Here is a 21,243-nt window from a genome sequence, read left to right as displayed (position 1 = left end):
TCTTTTATCTTCTTCCCAGAACGATACGTATGCATTAAGGTGTTCCTTATTTAGAGTGTTGACGAATTTTTACCATCCCACCCTCCAAATCTACTTCAAATAATTCGAAAATAATTGTCTAATTTTTTCAAATTTCTACCTCAACTCTGGGATATTCCGCTTTGTGATCGAAGTTTCTTGTGGAAGTAACATGGGAAAAACTTGTTTTCTTGGTATATATTTTATTGCAAGAGTAATAATATTTTTGAAAAAATCTGTAACTGCGAGGTTTTAGTGGGCGTTAGTGCTACTATCTGTAAAAAAAATTTACATCACTATACCAGTAAATCTGGACGAATTGCAGTTCATCTAAATGCAAAAAAGTCAGATTTCGAGGGTCTGCGATTCGTCGAGATTGCGTGATATGATTCTGTGAATTTTTTCCCAGACAGTAGCACTAATGCCGACTAAAACTTTACAGTTACAAATTTTTTTTCTACATTATTACTTTTACAATAAAATATATACCGAGGAAAAAAGTTTTTCCTATATTATTTCCAAAAAAAACTTCGACCACAGAGCAGACTATCTTAGAATTGAGGTAAAAATCTGAAAAAATTAGGTAATTGTTTTTTAATTATTTGAAGTTGATTCGGGGGGTGGGGCGGAAAAAATTCGTGGACACCCTAAATAAGGGACACCTTAGTATGCATGCATATTGTATGCAATATACATATATATACGCTATTCCGTGGGTGTGTTTTATATATATATATACATATAGTATCGCGATTTGGTCATATAGTGTATTACCTATAAATTAATTCAATAATCGCCTAATATCGTCATATGTCGATAAGCAATCGTTTCTATCCATCCCGCTGGCTTACTTATAGATTTATATTTATACATATGTATAAATATGTTATTTATATGTACCTATATCGGAAACAACGTTTCTATAATAATAATGTACAATGAAATTTACAGTTTTATAACGAGATCCCCCAGTGTTCGATTCTTTCTTTTATTACACGTTGAATAATTATTTAACAATTCAATCACCGTCAAGTAAATCCTTTCAGTAATTGATTATAATATCGAAAAATCGCGATTATCCGGTTTACCACAACACAACAGAAAACTTAGTGAAAGAGAAAATGCGGAAAATTAAAAATAAAAATATGTGCAGATCAATCGCGGATTTGTTTGTTTTTTCTCGATATTCTTATCATTCTTATCTTTCTTTCGAGAAAAATAAAATAAGAATCGCAAGATTCTTCACTATAACACGTTATACGTATTTTCTACTGAAATTTCATATCGTACACTAATTAATCGTAGAAAATATAAAAAGATAAAATGCCGCGTGGCCAAGACGAATTTCTCCAAATGCGGATATAATTAAGTAAAACAAACTAACAATTTTTCACCCCACTTCATCTGCTTTTCATTTTTCTGAATAAAAATCTTCCCCATCTTTAAATTTCTATCCGATCCGATTTATGTTTATTCGTGTCTGGGTGCGTGTGTATGTGTGTATGTGTGTATACATATAACGCTATAAGTACGCTTAAGATAATAGTTCGTTGAATAAACGCAGTTCTGTACGCTGTCGTTGAGGGGTTCGCGTTGGGACAGGCGCGAGAAGTATAAACGAATGATCGTAATCACACTCCTCATCCTGATCGTCATAAATCCGAAGGAACAAATGACTGCATGAGTATACAGCGTGAATTCCTAAAGACCGCGTGCTCCGTCGTCTGCTAAAATTTAACCCAATATTCGCCAGAACTGCCACCCGAAATAAATGTAACCCAAAAAATTTCTTATTTATCCGTATTGACCTGAAATTTAGCGGTTACATTTCTGACGATTGGTCAGCCTGGCGAGCAGCCATTTTCGATTCACAGCGCATGCGCGTTGAATTTTAGCAAAACAACGGAGCATGCGGTGGTTAGAAATCCACTCTGTACGGTGTAAACTTGTTAAAAACTCCGACCGAAAGGTCATCGAGCAAATGATATCCTGCAGTTTGTTCCCGAAGATGACGATCGTCGCGCAAAACCCTGAGCGAACCTTTCTGTAATCAATAGTAACGACGCAACACGCGGTCGTCAGACGGTCGTTACACGGTCAACCTCAACGTAGCGTACGGAACTGTCGCTTTGTCAGCAAATCACTTCTTTCCCGTCGATTATCGCCGTTTCCGATGATATGCTCTTCAGCCGGTGCTGGGATATCGAGCGGTTCCTCTTCTGACGACATATCCGCCACGTGACGAACACCAAAACGCCGACTATCGAGACCACCGACAAGAGGCCCAGACCCAGGTGTAACGGCGGCAGACGCAGCAGCATCGAGCAATGCGTCAAGGCTTCGTCGTAGCCTGACGGACAGTGCGAGACGCCGTCGCACCACAGCGACGCGTTTATGCAGGCGTCCAGCTCCGGACACCGTTGTTCGCAGTCCCGAGGCCTCCGAAGCCCAGCCGCAGGCGTCGTCACGCTCGGTCTGGGGGAAAAAGGATGCTGCATAGTCGATTTATGCTAACAATAAGCTAGCAAGGAACGTCGGTTTTGTTGTGCGATTCGTATATGCTGCAGAAAATTGAAAACTAACAGGCGCGTGCTTTTTTTCTTTTTTACTTTTTCCTTTCTTCGCCAGAAGAACTGTTTAGTCCTTTTTTTTTGTTACCCATATTTCATGGCTCTGGCGTTGCTTAGGCCCCTTGTAACGTCATTTATGGACGGAATTTATTTTCTATACACACTTACTACAAGAGATATTTTTCACAAAGACACTTGCAGCCAAGGGGCCCGTCACGTTTTCTTCCGCCATTTTTGAAACGGCTATTTTCCAGCTCTAGATTCGTCATCACTGACCGCGAAAACACCCGGAAAACCAATGCAAATTAATTGCCTCTTTTCAAAAATATATGCAACAAGAGTCCGCCATATTGGTTCCGGCATTTTGGATTTTGAAACCGACTATGCAGCACTCCGGATTCGTGATCAGCTACTCCGAAACCTCCCAGGAAACAAGCATACAAAACACGAATAATATCTTTTTGAAAATGTGCGAAGCGAAAAAAGATCCGCCATATTGGTTCCGGCATCTTGGATTTTTAAAATGACTATTCAAGAAATCACCCCTTTGGATGTCCATCTTGGGGGGGGGGTTTCACCCTTTGAAGTGTTTTTCTACCGATAAAAAAAATACGTGTCTTTTCTTTTTTCAATCCTCGTGATACGGTCAAGGATTACTTGCTTATGTCTGAGAATAAATATCGTACATTTGAACGATGATATTACAAAAAAAAAACGAAAAAAAAAACTTTTAAATCGATTCGATATTTTGCGAAAAAATGGGGTCGAGTTATCTTATAACTACCCAATTTCTAGTTCTCAAAATTGCACCTTAAAATCTAGGATATCAATAGGTACACATTTTGAAAATTCTTGGGGAGACCGATTATACCAATATTGAAACAGGTCACAGGGTAGTTTTTGCAATCCAAAACCGTGTTTCAGAGTGCGTGTAAAAAGATAGTTCGAAAGCTAAAGCTTGTTCATTTTTGCAAATGCAGAAATATACTGAACGTCATTTTCCAGACATGTTTCGGGGTAGAAATAAACCCGTTGAAAATTGGTGGATGTATTTTAAAATACGATAGAGGATTGAAAAGTATTTAAAACTTGTTGGTAGAAAGTAAAAATTGGATTTCGTTTTCTCTTTTTCTTCAGCTTTTTTTTTTTTTTTTATCCTTTTCTTTGTAGCAAAAAAATTTCTAGATCATATCCTGATCAGCTTAAACTTCCACAAAAATTGCGAAAAGAGACAATCTCCTGCAATACCTGCAATCCGGCGAAGATTAAGGAAAAACCTTTGAAGGAAAAAAAACGTCCGAAGCATAGCGTTCGTTCACTTTCCACCCCAAAAGATCTAATAAAGAAAAAAAGGCCACCTCTTACCTTCTGGACAATTCGAGCCAAGTGACGGAATACGGGTCGATTTCCTCCCCGATGAACTCTACGGCGATGCTTCTGGCCGGGTCCGATCCTGGCGCAAGGATCATGGCGTTGCTACCGACGGCCCAGCCGTCACTGAAGACCTCAACAACGTGATGCCGGAAGTCCGGGGGTGGCTTGGGGCAAACGGCAACGTGAATTTCACCCCCGGTGTGAACGACGACTCTGTTTCTGGTTGCGCAGTTGGTCTCGTTCGTCACGATAGTCCCGGGCATTTTTACATAGAGGTACTGATCGGGACCAGGATCAATCAGCCAGGGATGATTGACGCAGTTTTTCTACAGGGGTGGAAAAAAAGGTCGGCGTTCGAGTTACGGAAGCGTGGGATGGACACGTTGAAAGATTATTATATTTACGTGGTGTAAAAGTTTTTAGAATTGAATTAGTTAACCTTTTCCTCTTCGTCGAGTGGTGACCAGAACTTAATTTCCCCGCTCGGTCCTTTGACTCGCTGCTTCCTTAGGCACGGGACAGCCTTAACGAAATCCCAAACTCCCTCGAAGTGAAGATTGTTGTAATCGTCGAGGGCGTCCATGCTGCGCACGGTAAAATGGACCTCGACAACGCTCGACGTTGATTCGACGTTTATTGGTAGGGAACGGTTTGAGCAGAGACATTCTCGTTGAATTGGAGGGGCGCTTGCCCAGTTGAACTCGTAAACCTGACAAGTAAAAGAAAAAACGTCGATTCATTCGATACGCGGATGCATAACGAGCCGAATTTCTCGCAAGGCTTCGTTTCGAATTGAAATATTGAAAATGGTAAGAATAGTAAAAATAGCGAGAATAGCAGGAATATTTGGAATAGTGGGAATAGTGAAACTACAGTGTTATTCATAAGACAATTTCACAGACTTTTAATAATGCAAATTTCAATGTCAATACTTCATCATTGATGACTAATAGTAAAACTTTTTTTTTGCATTTCGCGAGGAGACTCTGTCCCAAGTATTCAACGAGTATATAATTCCCTGGCAAGTAGTGCAAGGATGAAACGAACCGGGTAAAGGATAATTAATTGCCCCAAAGTTGAGCCCGCCGATTCAAATGTTACTGCAGAACTCAAAGAGCTGTTTCTCCGCCCCGATTCAACCCTCTGAGCTCGGCTAAACGACCCGACGAACCGAAACGCGAACGGAGAAACCTTCTTACCTCGGATAAATTATACACCTAAGGTACAAGCACATCTGTCACTGTCAATTTAACGATGAATAATATTTTTGTATATCTCGTCTCTTCTCTGAATCTTCGCATTCGCATCTCCCTATAAAGGTTTGTTGCGAAATTTACAGTTGAGATGATCTACGATTTTTTACATGCATCTTCTTTATCTTCTTTTTTTGGCAACCTTTTTTAAAAAATAAAAAAAAAAAAACACTCGTCTCCTCGCGCTTAAGTTTTGAAAATTTACACACACTTTTTTTGAAAGAAATTTTCTCAGGTTTCAAAACTATATAGAACCCATAAAAAACAAATACATATATGTATAATTAATCGATCGAAGTAAATCATATTGGACGAAGGATATAAAATTTTTACCCGATCAATTGAATAAATTATTATCTAATGTAAGAACTTTTATGATTGAGTTATAATCATTCAATTTATAGCAGAGAATTAATCAGAGAACAAGTTTTTATCAACAGGTACGATAGAATTAGAAAGTAAAAGTTCTCTAAAAAAAAAAAAGCAAACATTCGGCCCAATTCTGATGATAAAAATCTAAGATCGCAAAACCCAGGAACAATCATAAGCTGATTTTATACCGCAAGAATACTCAACTGGTATGCCTGTCAATATTTATGGGAAGAGGTGGGTAAATGTAAAAAAAAAATGGATCCTCGACGTCTTTAACGAGACGAGAGAAACTGATCCAGATTTTTATGCTCGATAAAAATCTTTCTAATTCTCTCTGTAATAAATATGACACAGATAAAATTCTCTGTTAATATTTATAATAATAACCGAGCCACGCAGAATTTCTTGCTAACAGAGTAATCGGATTACCGTCGAGGGTCTCTGAGTTTGGGGTTTTGTCAACCAGAAAAGCACGAGAAGCGCTCTGTACGTCCATATACAATACATACATACAGGGTGTCCTATTTTAAATAATACATATCTTGAATATCTTGAGAAGCAATGTTCATAGAGAAAATGATTTCGTATAAAATTTGTTGGGTACCTAAAACTTTTCAAAAATGGGTTACGATTGTGTATCAACCAGGAAGCTAATGTGTTAGAGCATCTCATCAATTTATGATAGTCGAGTGTGCATTGACCGATACACACACACACACACACAGACACACAGGATCAAATATGAACGTTTCTTCTTATCATCTTAGCACATTCTTATTTCAGTGTTTTCTTACGTAAAATAGACCGTTAAATCGTATAAAAAAATAACAAACATATGATTCGATTGATAAAACCAAAGTTGAGCTTCATATCATCTTTGCGTTTTAAAATTATTAAAATGAGACACCCTTTATATAATATACAATATATGTATATATATGTGCGAGTGAATAAAATAGTATGTAATCGAATAGGGAGAGAGAGGGGATTGAAACGGCGTATGTATGTCAACTCGTGTATGTATAAATATATATAATATATATACACACACTCACGCAGAGAGGAAAATAGAGGTTATAGATTACACAGAGAGGGAGGAAGAGATACCTTGAGGGAAAAGCTGTTGGATCCCACGCAGAGCAGGCGATTAAAGTCCGGGCTTGAAATGCTACGGCACGATCGGTTACCGTTCACCAGTTTGTTAAACCTCAGTTTCACCACCTCATCATGTTCGCCCTCGAAACGGTAGACACAACTGCAACATCGAGACGGATGAAAAGTGTTTTTCCGGCTCCGTATAATCCCCAAGGTTTAGTGTCGGGATCAGACTGCCTAAATTCCTGATGTGACAAGGGACCAAGGGGAGTAAAAAGGTGATGATGCATATATATGCAATAGCACATGTGTATGTGAAACTTGAATTATACACTTTGCAGAATTTTTATCAACTACATGTACACGAGTATTAATATTGTGTAGGTATGCATTAGGGTGGTCGTTAAATGGAAGATTTTTTTTTTTTTACATTCAAAGCCGAGCTTTGACCAACCAACATTGAAATTCCCCCCCCCCCCCCCCCCCCCAAAAAAAAAAAATCATTTAAGGACCACCCTAGTATGCATACATAAGTATACATATATGTGTATATGCACGGACCTAATGTCGACCGACATTTTTTTTCTCCAAACATATATCGTGAAACGAAATGTAGGTATTCGCAAGTATAAGTGTATACATTATATAATAATACGCAAAAAATGGGGACGAGGTTTCGGAAGGCGGACAATTTTTTTACATTTCCTTTTACTTTTCTCGTAGGCGAAATTTTCGCAGCCGACGCATGCAAATCCTATTCTGACTATACATATATAGCGAAGAAAAGGAAATAAATTTTTTCCTCCGACAAATTCTTTCAATAGTTATACGTGCGTTACATTTATTTCTTTCGCTCTTTTTTTTTTCTCTAGGAACAAAAAAGTATTTTAAAACATTGGTTTGGATGAACGTTTCTCCTAGAATGTGGACAGAAACGGAAAGAATCCAAGTTGACAAAAAACCTGAGGACAGAAAGAAAGAAAAAAAAAAAAAAAAAGGTCAGAACTCACCTTAAATTCTTCGACCCTCCTCTGCCGTAGAGAAAAATGTCACGTGGTGCCTGAAATTTTTTGTCAGCATAGCGATCGCGATTACGGCTGTAAAACACCCTCGAACATGGTCCGTTTCCGTATGTATCTCCGTCCTGATGTAGATCGACGAACTCGTACAGGGCGCGAAAATTCACTGGCCTGAAAAGCGAGGCTTGATGTAACGTTGCTCACGGGTATCTGGACATTTGGAATTACGAATCGCGTGAGAAGCACGATCGTGTCGCTTCCAGATTTTCCAATAAAGCAAAATAGGGTTTCAAAAGAGAGAGAGAGAAAGAGAGGAAAGAACGAAAGAAAAGACCTCGGGAAATACACGAAAATTTTAGAGAAGGACTTGCCTGAGAGCCGTCGACTCGATCATCCGCATTTCTATGGTCAGCGTGCTTCCGGAGGAGATAAAACTCTCCCCGAGTGAACAGGGCCGACTTGTGTTTTGGAATATGGCGTGGTCGCAAGTCCGAGGCACCCTGTCCTTGCAGTATCGAGCCAAGAGCGACGTGTTTCCAGCTGGACGAGCGGCAACTGCCTGAATGGGATCACCGGTCCTCTCGAAGCCGCGTTGACGCTCTTTTTCGCTGTGTGAACAGTAGGAAAATACACTCTCGACTTTGAAGAGGGTAAAAGAAAAGAAAGGAAATCTGCGGGAACGGAAAAGAAAGAGCTACTCAAAGCTATACACTGTTGAATTTTACTACGCTGAACGAGTGAAAAGTTGGCGTTAAAGTGCGCCGAAAAGAGATTTTTAAAGAACTAAACTGTCACATTTATACTCTATCGAATAACTAAAATTTTTATTTTATAAAAATAAATTATTAGCAATGAACGTGGGTAAAAATTAAGCTGTGAATATGGCTACTTGACGATAGATGTGTAAGTCTAGTTATAGGCATAACATTCAATCTTTATTATTATATGGAAGGAACTCAACTGGTTTCTGCTGCTTAGACTAGAGGAAAAAGAGAGAAAGAGAAAGACAAAGATTAGTCTTCAAGTGAAAATAATCCTCCTTTTTGTCTATTCGTTCTACGCATTTTTTACATACACATATTTTTGTGAAAAACAAAGAAGCGTTTATACGAAAATTTCCCGAAGTTTGAGAATAACGAATTTATCAAACACCCCACCCCTTGTTTTTTTTTTTTTATTAATTAATGATATTAATAATTCATCTTTTAATATGAATCATTATATTCTCCTCGCCGCGCTGCAGCGTGACCTGCACGATGCAACGCTCGCTGAAGAATGAGCCGCGTGCTTCCCCCACTCCCATCAGTCTGCGGACTCGCGATGCACCAAGAAGATAGTCGGAGTGGGGGAAACGCCTGGCTCATTCATCGCCAAGCGTTGCACCGTGCAGGTCACGCTGCAGTGCGAACAAATAGTTAGATTTCGTCTTGGAATTGGTGAATCGGACGGGAAAAAATTGGAAAAATTTTTAGCTTGTATTTGCTTTTTCAGTAGGAAGCACTGAGGAGTTTTTATTCTACTAGATAATAAATGGTGATCGATTTTTGCGACCATTAAACTTTGAAGCAGCTTGATAATTGAAAGATTGAAAATAGTAAAACCGATGTGACGCGTTTGCGAAACGCAATTGAAACCTAAAAACGTACAATTTACCACACCTTTGAGTAAAATTTAAAATTCTTTCAATTGCTTTCTACAACGACAAGGCTTCGATTCGTTCGAAAAATAGTCGAAAATCTGCGTACTAAGTCTGGCGATTCTACGAATGGCAATATTAATGAGGTTGGTTGGCTGAACGATCATACTATTAATTTATTTCATTACCATATGGTTATACGTTGAGGATTCATCAATTTATTATATTCGTAAGCTACGGAATCTCTTCGTTAATACGAAAACACTAAAATTGTGAATAAAATCTTGAACATCCATACTTCGTCTTAAATCACTTTAAAATCGTACAAAAGTTTAGTAAATTCGTTCAATTTCACTCTAAGATATCAAATTTTATTCACAAAACCATTTCTAAAAATTCAATGACATTGAAATGTTCTTTTTTCAATCATTCTGGAGCCGTTAAATGTTGAACTTTACAATCATTCCGTTGATATCGATCATTATCAACAAATATCAATATCAAGAGTAATAAAAAACGTTCCATAAACATGTAAAGTTGTAAGCCTGCAACGAGCCATCATAATTCTATCCTGAATTATATTTCTCACGATTTAAAAATGATTTAAGATGAAGCAATCGTACGGATATAAAAATTCAATTATTTTCTAATTTCATAGTTTTAAAGTAAATTCCGCAGTTTGAAAATATAAAAAGTTCCTGGTATCTAATATAACTAAATAGAAAAAGCCTCGATTTTTTCCGCCAATCAACATCGACCTCAACGAACGCGGAAACCGGAAATCGTTTCAAGGCTGAATTAAAACTCACCAAAATATATCGTTGCACTCCGTCATGGGTCGCATCTGGCCGTCCCAAATCATAAGGGTAGTAGCGCACTCCTCTTCCGACACCGTAGGATTGATCGTACTGCCAACGTGAAATTTTAGCACCGAAAGCCAAACCCTGAACTGCGGTTCGGGCAGCCGAGGTGCCGGCTTTCTCCAAACGGTCCCAGGCCGCTGTTCGGGAAACTTTGGCAGCGGCCTCGGAGGCGTAGGACTCGGCTGGACCGGCCCCATTCCCTGGAGATGGTAGAGGCAGGTGCTGTTCCGAGGAAGCGTGTGTCTCGGGGAGGCCAAAAGGCCGCCACCGTTACCTTGGAGCCAGAATTCGCACCTCTTGTTCCTCGAGTAAGTCGGTGAATTGATGTCGACGAACTTCACCTGCGGAAGGAATAAACAGGGGGGGGGGGGGGGGGGAGGGTTGAACTTGCGAATTCGAAAGGTTACGAAAATGCTTAATTCGAAATGGTTTGTCAGCGAGACTTGAGGTAAAAATATCAAATCTTACGAAACAGCAGAGTGTTTCCAAGATTTCAAAAATTAAATTCACGATGGAGAAAAAACTTTTGGAACTTTCATGTTTAGCCAATGTTTGATATCTTTGTTTGAAATTTCACCCGCCGAAAAATTCGCAACTTGGCGTTTTTGGAACTTTTTAAATTTGGAATTCGAACCTCACCCTAAAAGAGGGTATAATTGATATACAAAAATGGCTGGCCAGGATATCCGGTTCTTTTTCAGTTTCCTTTTCACTTGATTTTTACATTTCCATCGGAAACACATCCACACCAAGTGTGGATTCTGATACGTTGCAAAATTTATTTGAAATTGGTTTTCACTCATCGACTTCCTTCCTATAGCTTGTAGAGCTTCTTTGAACGACGGGAAGAGTTCAACTCCCCTCTCGGAAATCGAGCACATAGTTCAAATGCCGAAAATCTCTCCGCATATATATATGTATACATCGCACGAGGGGCTAATTCAATCGATTTTATCCTCACGCCAGGTTTTTCCGAGAGAGGGGTGCGAGAATAATAATAATAATAATAACCATAATAACAACAGCAAAAACAACGAAAAAAAGAATGAAATTATTACACCGGGTGGTGAGAATTTCCCACAATTTTTTATTCAAATATTTCGTTCTTCACAAGAGCGGTTTGATGAAAATTTTATTTACCTACCCCAGAGGTGCAAACTTTTCATGGAAAAGGTTTGCAGTTTACCATTTTATCGTTTAAGCAAATTAAGAAACAAGAAAAAAACAAAAAAAGACAAGTATAAATCCTGATATCCCTGCTGATTAAGAAATTTTCAGGACTAAAAATTACGGCTCAAGACGTACAGAATTTTTGCCAATAAATATTGACCTTTAAGTGAGATTCGCCAATGATTTACGAACGAGATATACATGATATATGTATGGCAAAGCGTACCTGGACTTCGAGCTGAAATCCATGGAGGGAATGCAGGGGCGTCGGGTGTAGGAAAGTACCAAAGGGCGAGGTGGTGAATTCCACGAGAAGTTCAGGCCCGCTGCTTATCGCCTCTGGAACCGGTTCGCCACCCCCGCAAAATTTCAGTATAACCGGATCACGCGTCGTGTATCCGTCGTAGACGGTCACGTAATCCTGCAGAGGGTGAACGAAAGAAAATATTAAAAACTCTATCGGACCTCGACGTCGGTGACAAACATTTTTTTTTTTTTTTGTTTTTTATTTGTTTTTTTTTTTTATGGTCCTCAAACATTGAATCGATTATAAAAAATAATTTCAGCACATGTGGTTACAGTTTTGTAAAAATTACAAAATATTTCGTGTCACGTCATCGCGAATCGGTAAAATTGAACAAGAAATAGATACAGAGACGTATAGAGAGTGAGAGAGAGAGAGAGAGAGAGAGAGAGAGAGAGAGAGAGAGAGAGAGAGAGAGAGAGAGAGAGAGATAATTCAATGTAATAAGGAAGAACAGAAGGAAAAGATGGAAAATAAAATTTTCCGTTGACTTGACGCGTGTCCGGAATATCTTTCTATAGACGTTTCGTTCAGGCCCGTGTGAAATATTTTCACATGAAATAACGTGGTGATTTTATTATTATTATTATTTTATTTTTATTCTCTTTCTTGATCCTTTTTTTCTTCCTACGAATTAGCATAAATTTTCTCAGCGTTGAATTTTGACACGATACCTTTGACAAAAATGCATTGCGAGTACAAACGGATGGGGGGGGGGGGGAGAAGAAGAAATAGTAAAAAAAAAAAAAAACTCGTCCATAACTCTCTTTGTTTTTTTGTTCGTCTTCTTTGTTCAAAAGGACGACGTTTTTCTCGTGATATATGTATATATATATATATATATATATATATACATATATTTTTTTTCTCAGCTGTCCTTTGTAGTGGGCTCTTAAAACATAAAAAACTAACATTCTGTCACACGAGACTTAAAACAAAAATAGTCCGTTTTTTTGCGCCACCCTAATATATTTTGGTTTTTTTTTTTTTTTTTTGTTTGTTTCGAGGGGCGGGGGCTGGGACGAATGTTCTTAATTTAATTTTCCTCCCCGCAATTTCGGGAGCCATTATATGTTATCTCGCACCTGAACGACGTCGCAGTCCTGCCAAAGTCGTAATTCCCGAGGCGGAGGTTCGGCCTGAGTCGCAGGTCTGGCTCTGACAGCGACGAGCTGTCCTCTCGGCTGCCGAACGGAAATAAGAGCGTGTTTTCCCGGAGGCACCTCGTGCTGACGGACCTGCGATGCACCAGAACCATTAAATCCTGTATACAACAATATACAGACATACACGCAAAGTGCATTTGCTCAGGCCCGAGTACCTACCTATACAGTCTAACAACAATATGGCGCTCGCTGAAACAGACGACAACAAAAAGCTCTACCAACCGTTTATCCCTGAGCTTGCAGAAGAGAATCGAAACCTCCGGGCTATCCGGAGGCTAGATCGATAGTTTTAATATACCTCGAAACTTTATTCATCATGAAGGGAACGACGGAAAACGAGGGGTGGTGAGGGGGTGAGGGGGGGGGGGGGGGGAGGGGGGTTGATGAAAGATTTCTTGGAAAACGGTAATTGCTCCATATACATATACTAGGTCAGGTTAGGTTAGGTTAGGTTAGGTTAGGTTAGGTTAGGTTTTTATGGAACCCCGAGAGAAAAAGAAAATTCGCGAGAAAATCTTACAACCTGTCAGAATAGAAATTTTGGACATTTTGTGTAACATTGTGAAAAAAAAAAAAAAAAATGAAAAAACGGATCGTGTTTGTGTAAATTGTGATGTACGGATATACCATACATATAATGGAAGTATATAAAATCTGTTGTACAAAAATTTTTCTACCGTCAAATTGAAGAGATAAAAATTAATCCGGGATTATATTCAGACGTATAGCGTGATACAGACTCGTATATTTTAAACTTGGATAATAAATCAGTGAATCAGTTGGAAAAAATTGGTGGCGAAAAATCAAACGACTAGGGTACGTATAATCGCCATTTTGCATGTTTTTTTGTTTCTGTTTTTTTTTTTTTTTACCTCAGGAACACAGGAATCCAGTTCAGAAATGACAATTGCTGCAACTTTGTTTTTTTTTTTTCCTTCAAATATCAACCCCGAATAATTACAGCGAATATAGTCTGAGTTTCAATATAGCGTCGGTTTGCGTCAGGATCAGGAACCGGTCCTTATTAGGGTCAGCCGCAATTAGGGAAAACCCGCAGACGTGCCTTCGGCAAAGGAATGGCCAGGGTTAAAGCCCTGGTCAAAACCCAAGAAGGAAGATAACGTTCCCCGGGGAGTTTTGGGGAATTATTGCAGGCACGGAGATGCGATAGTTGGTTTGTGAGTGGTGAGGGGTGACGAGTGAGGGGTGAGGGGTGAGGATTGGGCCAACTCACCGCGTAGTAACAGGTCAAATTGCGAGGATACAATCCGGGGAAGTTTGGCGATTGGAGTCTGCACTTCTTCCTGTCGCAGTCGCTGAATATACGCGAACAGTAAGTGCCGGATATCAAATCCCCGAGGTACTGCTGCTCGGACGGTGTTGGCCTCGTCGTTTGCAGCGTGTGAACCGGAAGTTCACCGGTGTGACCGGAAACCGTCATCGAGGAATTCTCCAGGTCGGTAACCGTCTGATAAACCGTCGTAGCCGGCGACGTTGTCACCTGCGTCATTCCTGGCCAAGCATATAGGAAATTCGTTGGTTTTTTTTCCACCGCCATTGAAGGGTGGATTTTTTTTTGACAAAATATAAAAATTCAGAAGTTCTTTTTATTCAATTTTATCGCCATAAGTATTTATCCAATTAAATTATGTTCGCAAGCTACGAACGTGTGTTTAAAAATATTTAAAAAAAAAAAAAAAGAAAAGAAAAAAATAAGTATATACTGAAATTATCAACGAAAGTTTCGTTCGAAAGTCACTCGGAATTGTTGGAAATCTGGTGGATTCCTTAGACTTCATTGTTCGACGGTTAATTTTAACCGGAAGACGTTATCCTCGTACAGATTCACTGAATTAAATTTTTTTTTTTTTTTTTTTTTCTTTTTCCCATCACATTGACATCGTCGAGAGTATTTGATTTTATTAAAAATTGCACTAATATAAAAAATTGACTAGTTGGAATCAGAAAACGCTTCGAAAACCGCAGAAACTTCAATAATCAGATTACTTGTCGTTTCATAATTATTAATCGTTGATGTTAAAAACTTACGGTTCACCAAAATCCAACTAATTTCTGCTCAGCAATGTGAAATCCTTCCAATAAATCTAATCAAAAACTTCCAATTTCATTCTTCTCAAAGTTTCATTTCAATCAATATTCTCCAATAATCTCCAATAAATGACTTCTATAAATATTATTTTATATTTTCAAAAATTTTTCTGTTTTACCCTCACATCTGAAAATCATTTTTATTTTCTGCGGTTACAATTAAGATAAAAAAGAAAAAAAAAAAAAGAAAAAAAAAACTTCAGCTCATCCGAGTCCTCGAAAACTAAGTATTTCCTCAAGTACCACGTTTGCCCCCTCCCCTCCCATATATCTGTACTTACTAATCGATCCTAATTTCCTTCTCCCTCTTCCATTGCAGTGCAATTTTTCCTTTCCATCAACCTTAAGCCTGTCTTTGTAGACATACGACGAATAGAATAGAATGGAATGTAATGGAATGGATGCGACGAAATGACGACTTACCTACGAATGGATTTCCGTAGCGGACGACGGCGTCCGACTTCCTAATCATCTTGTACTCCATCCTGAAGTCGAAGTTGTACCCGGTCTGATCCTTGCTCAACCTCAGAAGACGTAGAGTGAGAGAAACGCTGGATGTTTCGCTGTAGTAAATAGCCGGCCCCCAAGAGGTTCCGCACCATAAACCCCCGACGTCTGGACGCTGGGCCTCAGCGATCTGAAGTGAACCGTCGGGGCAACCCTCGGCCGTAAAAGAAACGAACCGGCCGAGAGTGAAGCTGTCGAATGTCAGCTGAAAGAAATTTCAATCTCGACATTCTTTCTCACATTCATTCCTTACCAAATTCACGTTTTTTCCCATTTTTTTTTTTTTTTTTTATCATTATTATTATTATGATTATTATTGTTGTTGTTGTTGTGGTTTTTTTTTTCCTTTTCAACAAACCGCATCGTTTTGAATCTGGATGATTTTCAATAATATAATAACCAATTCGATAATAATCATGTTAAATAAATGCATGAATAATATTGTGTAAGACGGAACGTTTTTTTTTTTTTTTTTTATTTATTTTTTGTTCCCTTTCATTTTAATTCACTTCTCGACATTTTTTTTTCTCTTTCTTTTTTTTCTTTCGTTTTTTTCCAATCGTTTTACATTCTATAACGTATTACCGACATGCCCGTGACGTTCATGACATGACGGATTAACTTCTCAACCGTTTCTGACGTGAAAAACAACGTCACGTATTTCATACGTTTCAACAGAGGCTTATATTATAGGCGGCACAATGCTTATATACACACACATATATATATATATATATATATATATATACTATATGTGTGTATATACATATATTAGGGTGGCGCAAAAAAACCGACTGTTTTTTTTTTTTTTTAGTGTTGTGTGACAAAATGTTAGTTTTTGATGTTTCAAGAGCCCACTCCAAAGGACAGTTCAAAAAAAAATTTTTAAGAGGTCGCTCCACATTTTTTAAAACGTCAGAAATCGCCAAAAATTGATTTTCTTTTTTTTCTCGTTACGGTATATTTTTATAGACAAAAGAAAAATAAGTTTCCGAAAGTTTCAGTTCAAAATTTGAATTTTGAAAGGTCGCTCATAATTTTTTTTCAATTTTTTGGTTCATTTCTTTAGATCTTTTCGAGCGACCTTTTAATATTCATATTAAAATTTCATAAATTTTTTCTCTTTAATTTAGCAAGAAAGAATCGATAACAATACACCACGACATGAATTAAAAATCAAACAAAATACTGAAAATATAATTTTTTTAATTTAATTTTTTGACGATTTTTGACAGTTTAAAAAATTTGGAGCGACCTATTGATATTTTTTTTTTTTTTTTTGAGCTGTCCTTTGGAATGGGCTCTTGAAACAACAAAAACTAAAATTTTGTCACACGAGACTCAGGAAAAAAAAAAAAAAAAATAGTCGGTTTTTTTTGCGCCACCCTAATATATTCATATACATATATAGCGGATCGAGAGACGCGCGAAATGTTTTATAAGGCCGTAAGGGTGAAAGTATTTTTTTTCCTTTTTTTCAATCTTTCAACACGCGTGTTGCGGATATATTCCAATTATCTGAAAACAATGACAAACGTTAAAGGATTATTATGAACGTTTTTAATCTTATTATTGTAGAAACGTCGATTCAACGAATCGGATGGACTGATTTTTCTTTTTTTTTTTTTTCATTCCTTATTTACACACCCTACCTCAATTTTATATCATAGAGGCAAACCGCTGAAGCGAGTGATTCTGATTTTAGTAGAATAAGAAGAAGAAAAATACAATTGAACAAAAAAAAACTGCATTGGAACGCTTCCAACTCTCAACTACCGGTATTTTATTTTACTTTGGTTTGGTTGGTTACCACGTGTGTGTGTCTGTCTGTCTGTCTGTCTGTGTATTTTGGTTCTTTCTTCCATTTTCTTTTCTCTTTTCCTTTTTTACATTTTTTTTCTCTAGATTTGTTCGAATCTCCCCCCCCCCTCCCCTCCCCCCCAGGATTTTATTTCCCTTGTTTCGAGCCCCCAGCGCCGCGACCTGGATTTACGTCAATTCCAGGATATCTGTTTGCAGAGTTTCGCTATCTACAACAGTTCGGTTTGATCGCGGTGGGTCCAATCGTGCAAAAAAACAAACGGATTCAAAAAAGAAAAAGAAAAAAGGAACACGGAGAAAAAAACAGGCTTATGTAATATGTATGGTATATTCCGTAGATCGTATTGTCACGATTTAAATAAGCCAGTCTCAGATCAACACCAGAACTCGTGACATTGTCAGTTGGAATTGACTCTCAAATGTCCGTCACGTGATGTTCGTTCGCAAGTGTCTATATTATATGGTTTTTAAAAAATTTGACTTTGATAATAATTATAGTAAATACTTTTCTCGCATAAAACATTCTAGCGAAAAGATCTGTCAAGTGATCACGAAATCAGTGTAAAGTTATGCATGAAACTTCGTGAGGTATTTTCTAGAACAAAAAGTTAATTTACTATCGAGAATACCATTTAAAATACTGAGCTCAAAACTTGAACGAAATTGAGACAATGAAAATGAAAGAGAGATTATACAAAAATGAATGAAAAAAAAAAAAAAAACCAACACAAAAAAAAAAAAACTTTCTGTACGGAATGAGTTGAAAATAAAAAAAATCGGCAAAATTTTTCGGCTTATCGTTGCCGTCTTCTAGCGCTGTTGACTGGTTTGCCGATTTTTTTGAAAATGGGAGAACGAAGAAAAAAAAAACAAAAAAAAAAAAAAAAAGGAAAAAAGGAAAAAACGAAGGCAAAGTATAAAGTTTTGAAATTCACCTGCACAATGTCGCCGAGATCGCCGCCGGGCGCGTTGAACGCGAGTTTGCATATGTAGGGCACCTTGTCTTCCTTCGGCCGGTGAAGTTCCAGTTCATAAGTTTTACCCACGTTACCGTAGTAAGTTTTGTTGCAGGCTGAAAACAGAAATCGATAAATATTTATAAGGTCTCCTGCTCACCGACTCGAAAACTTGTTTATCGCTTGCTCTTGAGTCCGGGTTGGTAACGAGAAACAGTTTTTTTGTTTCTTTTTTTTTTTTCATCTTATTATCTTTTTTGTCTTTTCAATAAAAATTTACGAACTCATTCCCGATTTAACGGTTTTTTCCTTTTTGATCCCAAATTCATCGTATATACATATATATATATATAAACAAAAAAATGACTATTTTTTTGTTTCGTTAGTTACCCTGAAAATATCGTTCAAGATGACGATAAAAAAATTCTGTCAACGTTTAAAAGCTCCTAATATTAATATTAAGCAGCGCTTAAATTTGCGATTTTTCATTTCCCGTTTAAATAACATAAGAAATTTTTTTTTCTCTTTACTTTGGACTTCTATTACTCAACAACGGATTGTCCTATAATAAAGATACGTTGTACGAATATTCATTTGTTTCAACCCACCTTAACACAAAATTTCTGTTTTCTTTTTCTCTTATTCTTTTATTTCTTGTCGTGCAGCAAAAAATAAACCGTCGCATACGGATATGATTTTCATCCACCGGTAACAAATATCTCGTTTCACATTTTCTGGCACAAAGTGATCGTCAAAATTTTGCAATGCTAAATCATTCAGCGGTGCTTATTTTTGTCATTTACTTTTTTTTTTCTTCTTCTTCGTCTTCTTCTTCTTTACATTTTACTTCCAGGGTCAGAATAACAGGTCCCACTTGGTTTCTGCCTTTTTACCGTCGCGGGTAGCAATTTTTCACTTTTTCCTTCTCTCTCTCTCTCTCTCTCTCTCTCTCTCTCTCTCTCTCTCTCTCTCTCTATCACTTCACGTTATACCCGCAGAGAATTTTCTGCGATATTCAACGGGTTAAAACTATACAACTTGTGTGGAATATAATAAAAAAGTCAACGTTTACAATCTGCATTATAGATGGACAAATACGGGGCGAAAAGTAGAGAGAAATAGCAGTTCCGCCGTTACGTTGTGAAAAATTTCATTTGTTACAGGTATACGATAACACAAAAATCCAACAAAATGCGCAACGTTACGATATTGGTTTAAATATTTTTTTTCTTTTATTATAACTATACTCACTAATTATTATGATTCTCCATTCTCTATTTTTCTACCGTTGTAACAATAATTATTTATTCATTTATTTATTTATTTTTTTCGATTGTTTGTTAATTTTTTTTTTTTCTCGGACCGTTTAGCTACAATTTCTAATATTAATTACTGTTTTGCCAATATAAAATTCTTCCCAATATTCGTCTAAGAAAATTTTATACTTATTTAAATGATTTAAATAAGAGTGAAAAAAGTTAATTTCAATTTAGAAAATGCACGTATTCATCCATATACATATGGCTTTTGGCCTTTGGCTAATAGAATGGCCAGCGCTTCGGTCAGCTTTTCACCACCGTTTTCAGTTTGCCCAACGGATCGCGTGGCTTGCCTGGCAAATTCCCACGCCGCGGCGCTGACCGAGGAAGAGATACGATTAAGAGAGAATCGTGTTTCATCGAGGGAGAATTTTATTTCACCGGTGGCGTTAAGGGGTCTACTTAACTGACGAGCAAAATAAAAGAGAGTTTTTTCAACAAGTTTCAGCTGTAAACATTGATATAAACTTTGTTATATTTAATAATAATAGTAACACTGACGAGTTCAACGATGCTTGATTAACTTTCGTTAAAATCGTCGAGTATAAACATACAAGAGATCAGAATTACTGAAAATTTCGTACATCCACTCAACTGTCACGATTCCTGTACCAACGTCCAACGTATGTGAAATTTGCAACAAGAATAGCGCATTTAAAAATTCCCAGACGGTTTCGCATAATGCTGAATTTCAAGTGCGTTGTACGTACGTTCGCAAATAAAATACTGACTGAGTCTGAGTAACGCAACTACGAGTGCTTTCCACCCGACGACGAAGCCTTTCATGTAGGGGTTACTGCATATCCACCCCCTTGCAGTTCAGCAGTGGAAACGTGCATATCAAACGCTCTCTGAAAGCGAGACGCCGTATACAGTGTTTTCAACAAGCTCCGATCGCGTTGAATGCAATTCCTCCTCTTTTTCTTTTTTTTCCTTTTTCTATTTTTTTTCACCCCTTTCATCCCTGAAGTCAGGCAGATACCAATGTGGCCGTATCCAGATAATACAAGAAAATTTTTTTTATCATGTTTTTATTTTATTATTATTATTATTATTATTATTTTCTGCAGGAGTGATGTGAAAACAAAAAAAATAAAAAAAAAAGGGTTTAGAAAGGAGAGAGAAAACAATTGTGCACGGAGTCGTATGTACGAAATAATCTTTTTTTGCGCTATACTACGCTTTTTACACGAGCTTGATGATTATTTTTTAAACACGTTGTGCGAAATGATCATGCCAACATGCACGAATTCATTTTGCTGAAAAAAATATGCAGCCTCGATTCTAGGCGTAACTACGAATAAGATTGTATATATATATATATATATATATATATATATATATATATATATATATATGTGTGTGTTTTAATTGGCATCTATGTAATATATGGGCTAATCCCAGCTGATAAAAATTAATTTTTGCGAAAATTTATGCTCGTTTAGAGTGTGTACTAAGATTGGAATCTTCGCCAAGTTTTAACCTTCTAGGACTTACCGTTAGCCAGAAATTTCATATCAAAGTTTATCATTTTGACGTGACTGAGGTTTAAGCGCGAATTATTTTTGGATCGTTATCGGCATAAATAAATTACGAAAAAATATGCATCTTATGTGAAAAACTTTCATCTTTACGAATATATTGTTCGTTTTTTTTTTTATATCTTTTTAAAATCAATCTCGACAACACGT

General features: G+C 37.4%; 1 protein-coding gene across 1 annotated transcript; it reads right to left on the bottom strand.

The window, feature by feature from the left end:
- Window positions 1–1,923: 1,923 nt before the first annotated feature.
- Window positions 1,924–15,573, bottom strand: LOC124408187. The gene is made up of 11 exons (XM_046884937.1): window positions 15,373–15,573; window positions 14,075–14,352; window positions 12,760–12,912; window positions 11,597–11,791; window positions 10,147–10,541; window positions 8,073–8,309; window positions 7,693–7,872; window positions 6,695–6,842; window positions 4,402–4,671; window positions 3,954–4,288; window positions 1,924–2,493 (listed from the first exon to the last, which is right to left on the bottom strand). Exons 1-11 carry the CDS (start codon window positions 15,431–15,433, stop codon window positions 2,151–2,153), a joined length of 2,595 nt encoding a protein of 864 aa, XP_046740893.1. The 5' UTR covers window positions 15,434–15,573; the 3' UTR covers window positions 1,924–2,150.
- Window positions 15,574–21,243: the final 5,670 nt, after the last annotated feature.

Source organism: Diprion similis, chromosome 7, assembly GCF_021155765.1.
Source record: "Diprion similis isolate iyDipSimi1 chromosome 7, iyDipSimi1.1, whole genome shotgun sequence".
NCBI lineage: Eukaryota > Metazoa > Arthropoda > Insecta > Hymenoptera > Diprionidae > Diprion > Diprion similis.
Note: the sequence above shows the minus strand (reverse complement) of the source record. Positions and strands in the feature narration are given on the sequence as shown.

What these genes read in the sequence shown, in the direction of transcription:
- LOC124408187 (XM_046884937.1), bottom strand. Translation starts at nt 15,433, where the DNA reads ATGGAGTACAAGATGATTAGGAAGTCGGACGCCGTCGTCCGCTACGGA. An exon ending in GATTTCAGCTCGAAGTCCAG is followed by an intron (nt 10,542 to 11,596) that starts GTACGCTTTGCC and finishes TTCCTTCCGCAG; the next exon opens with GTGAAGTTCGTCGACATCAA. An exon ending in ATCGAGTCGACGGCTCTCAG is followed by an intron (nt 7,873 to 8,072) that starts GCAAGTCCTTCT and finishes CTCGCTTTTCAG; the next exon opens with GCCAGTGAATTTTCGCGCCC.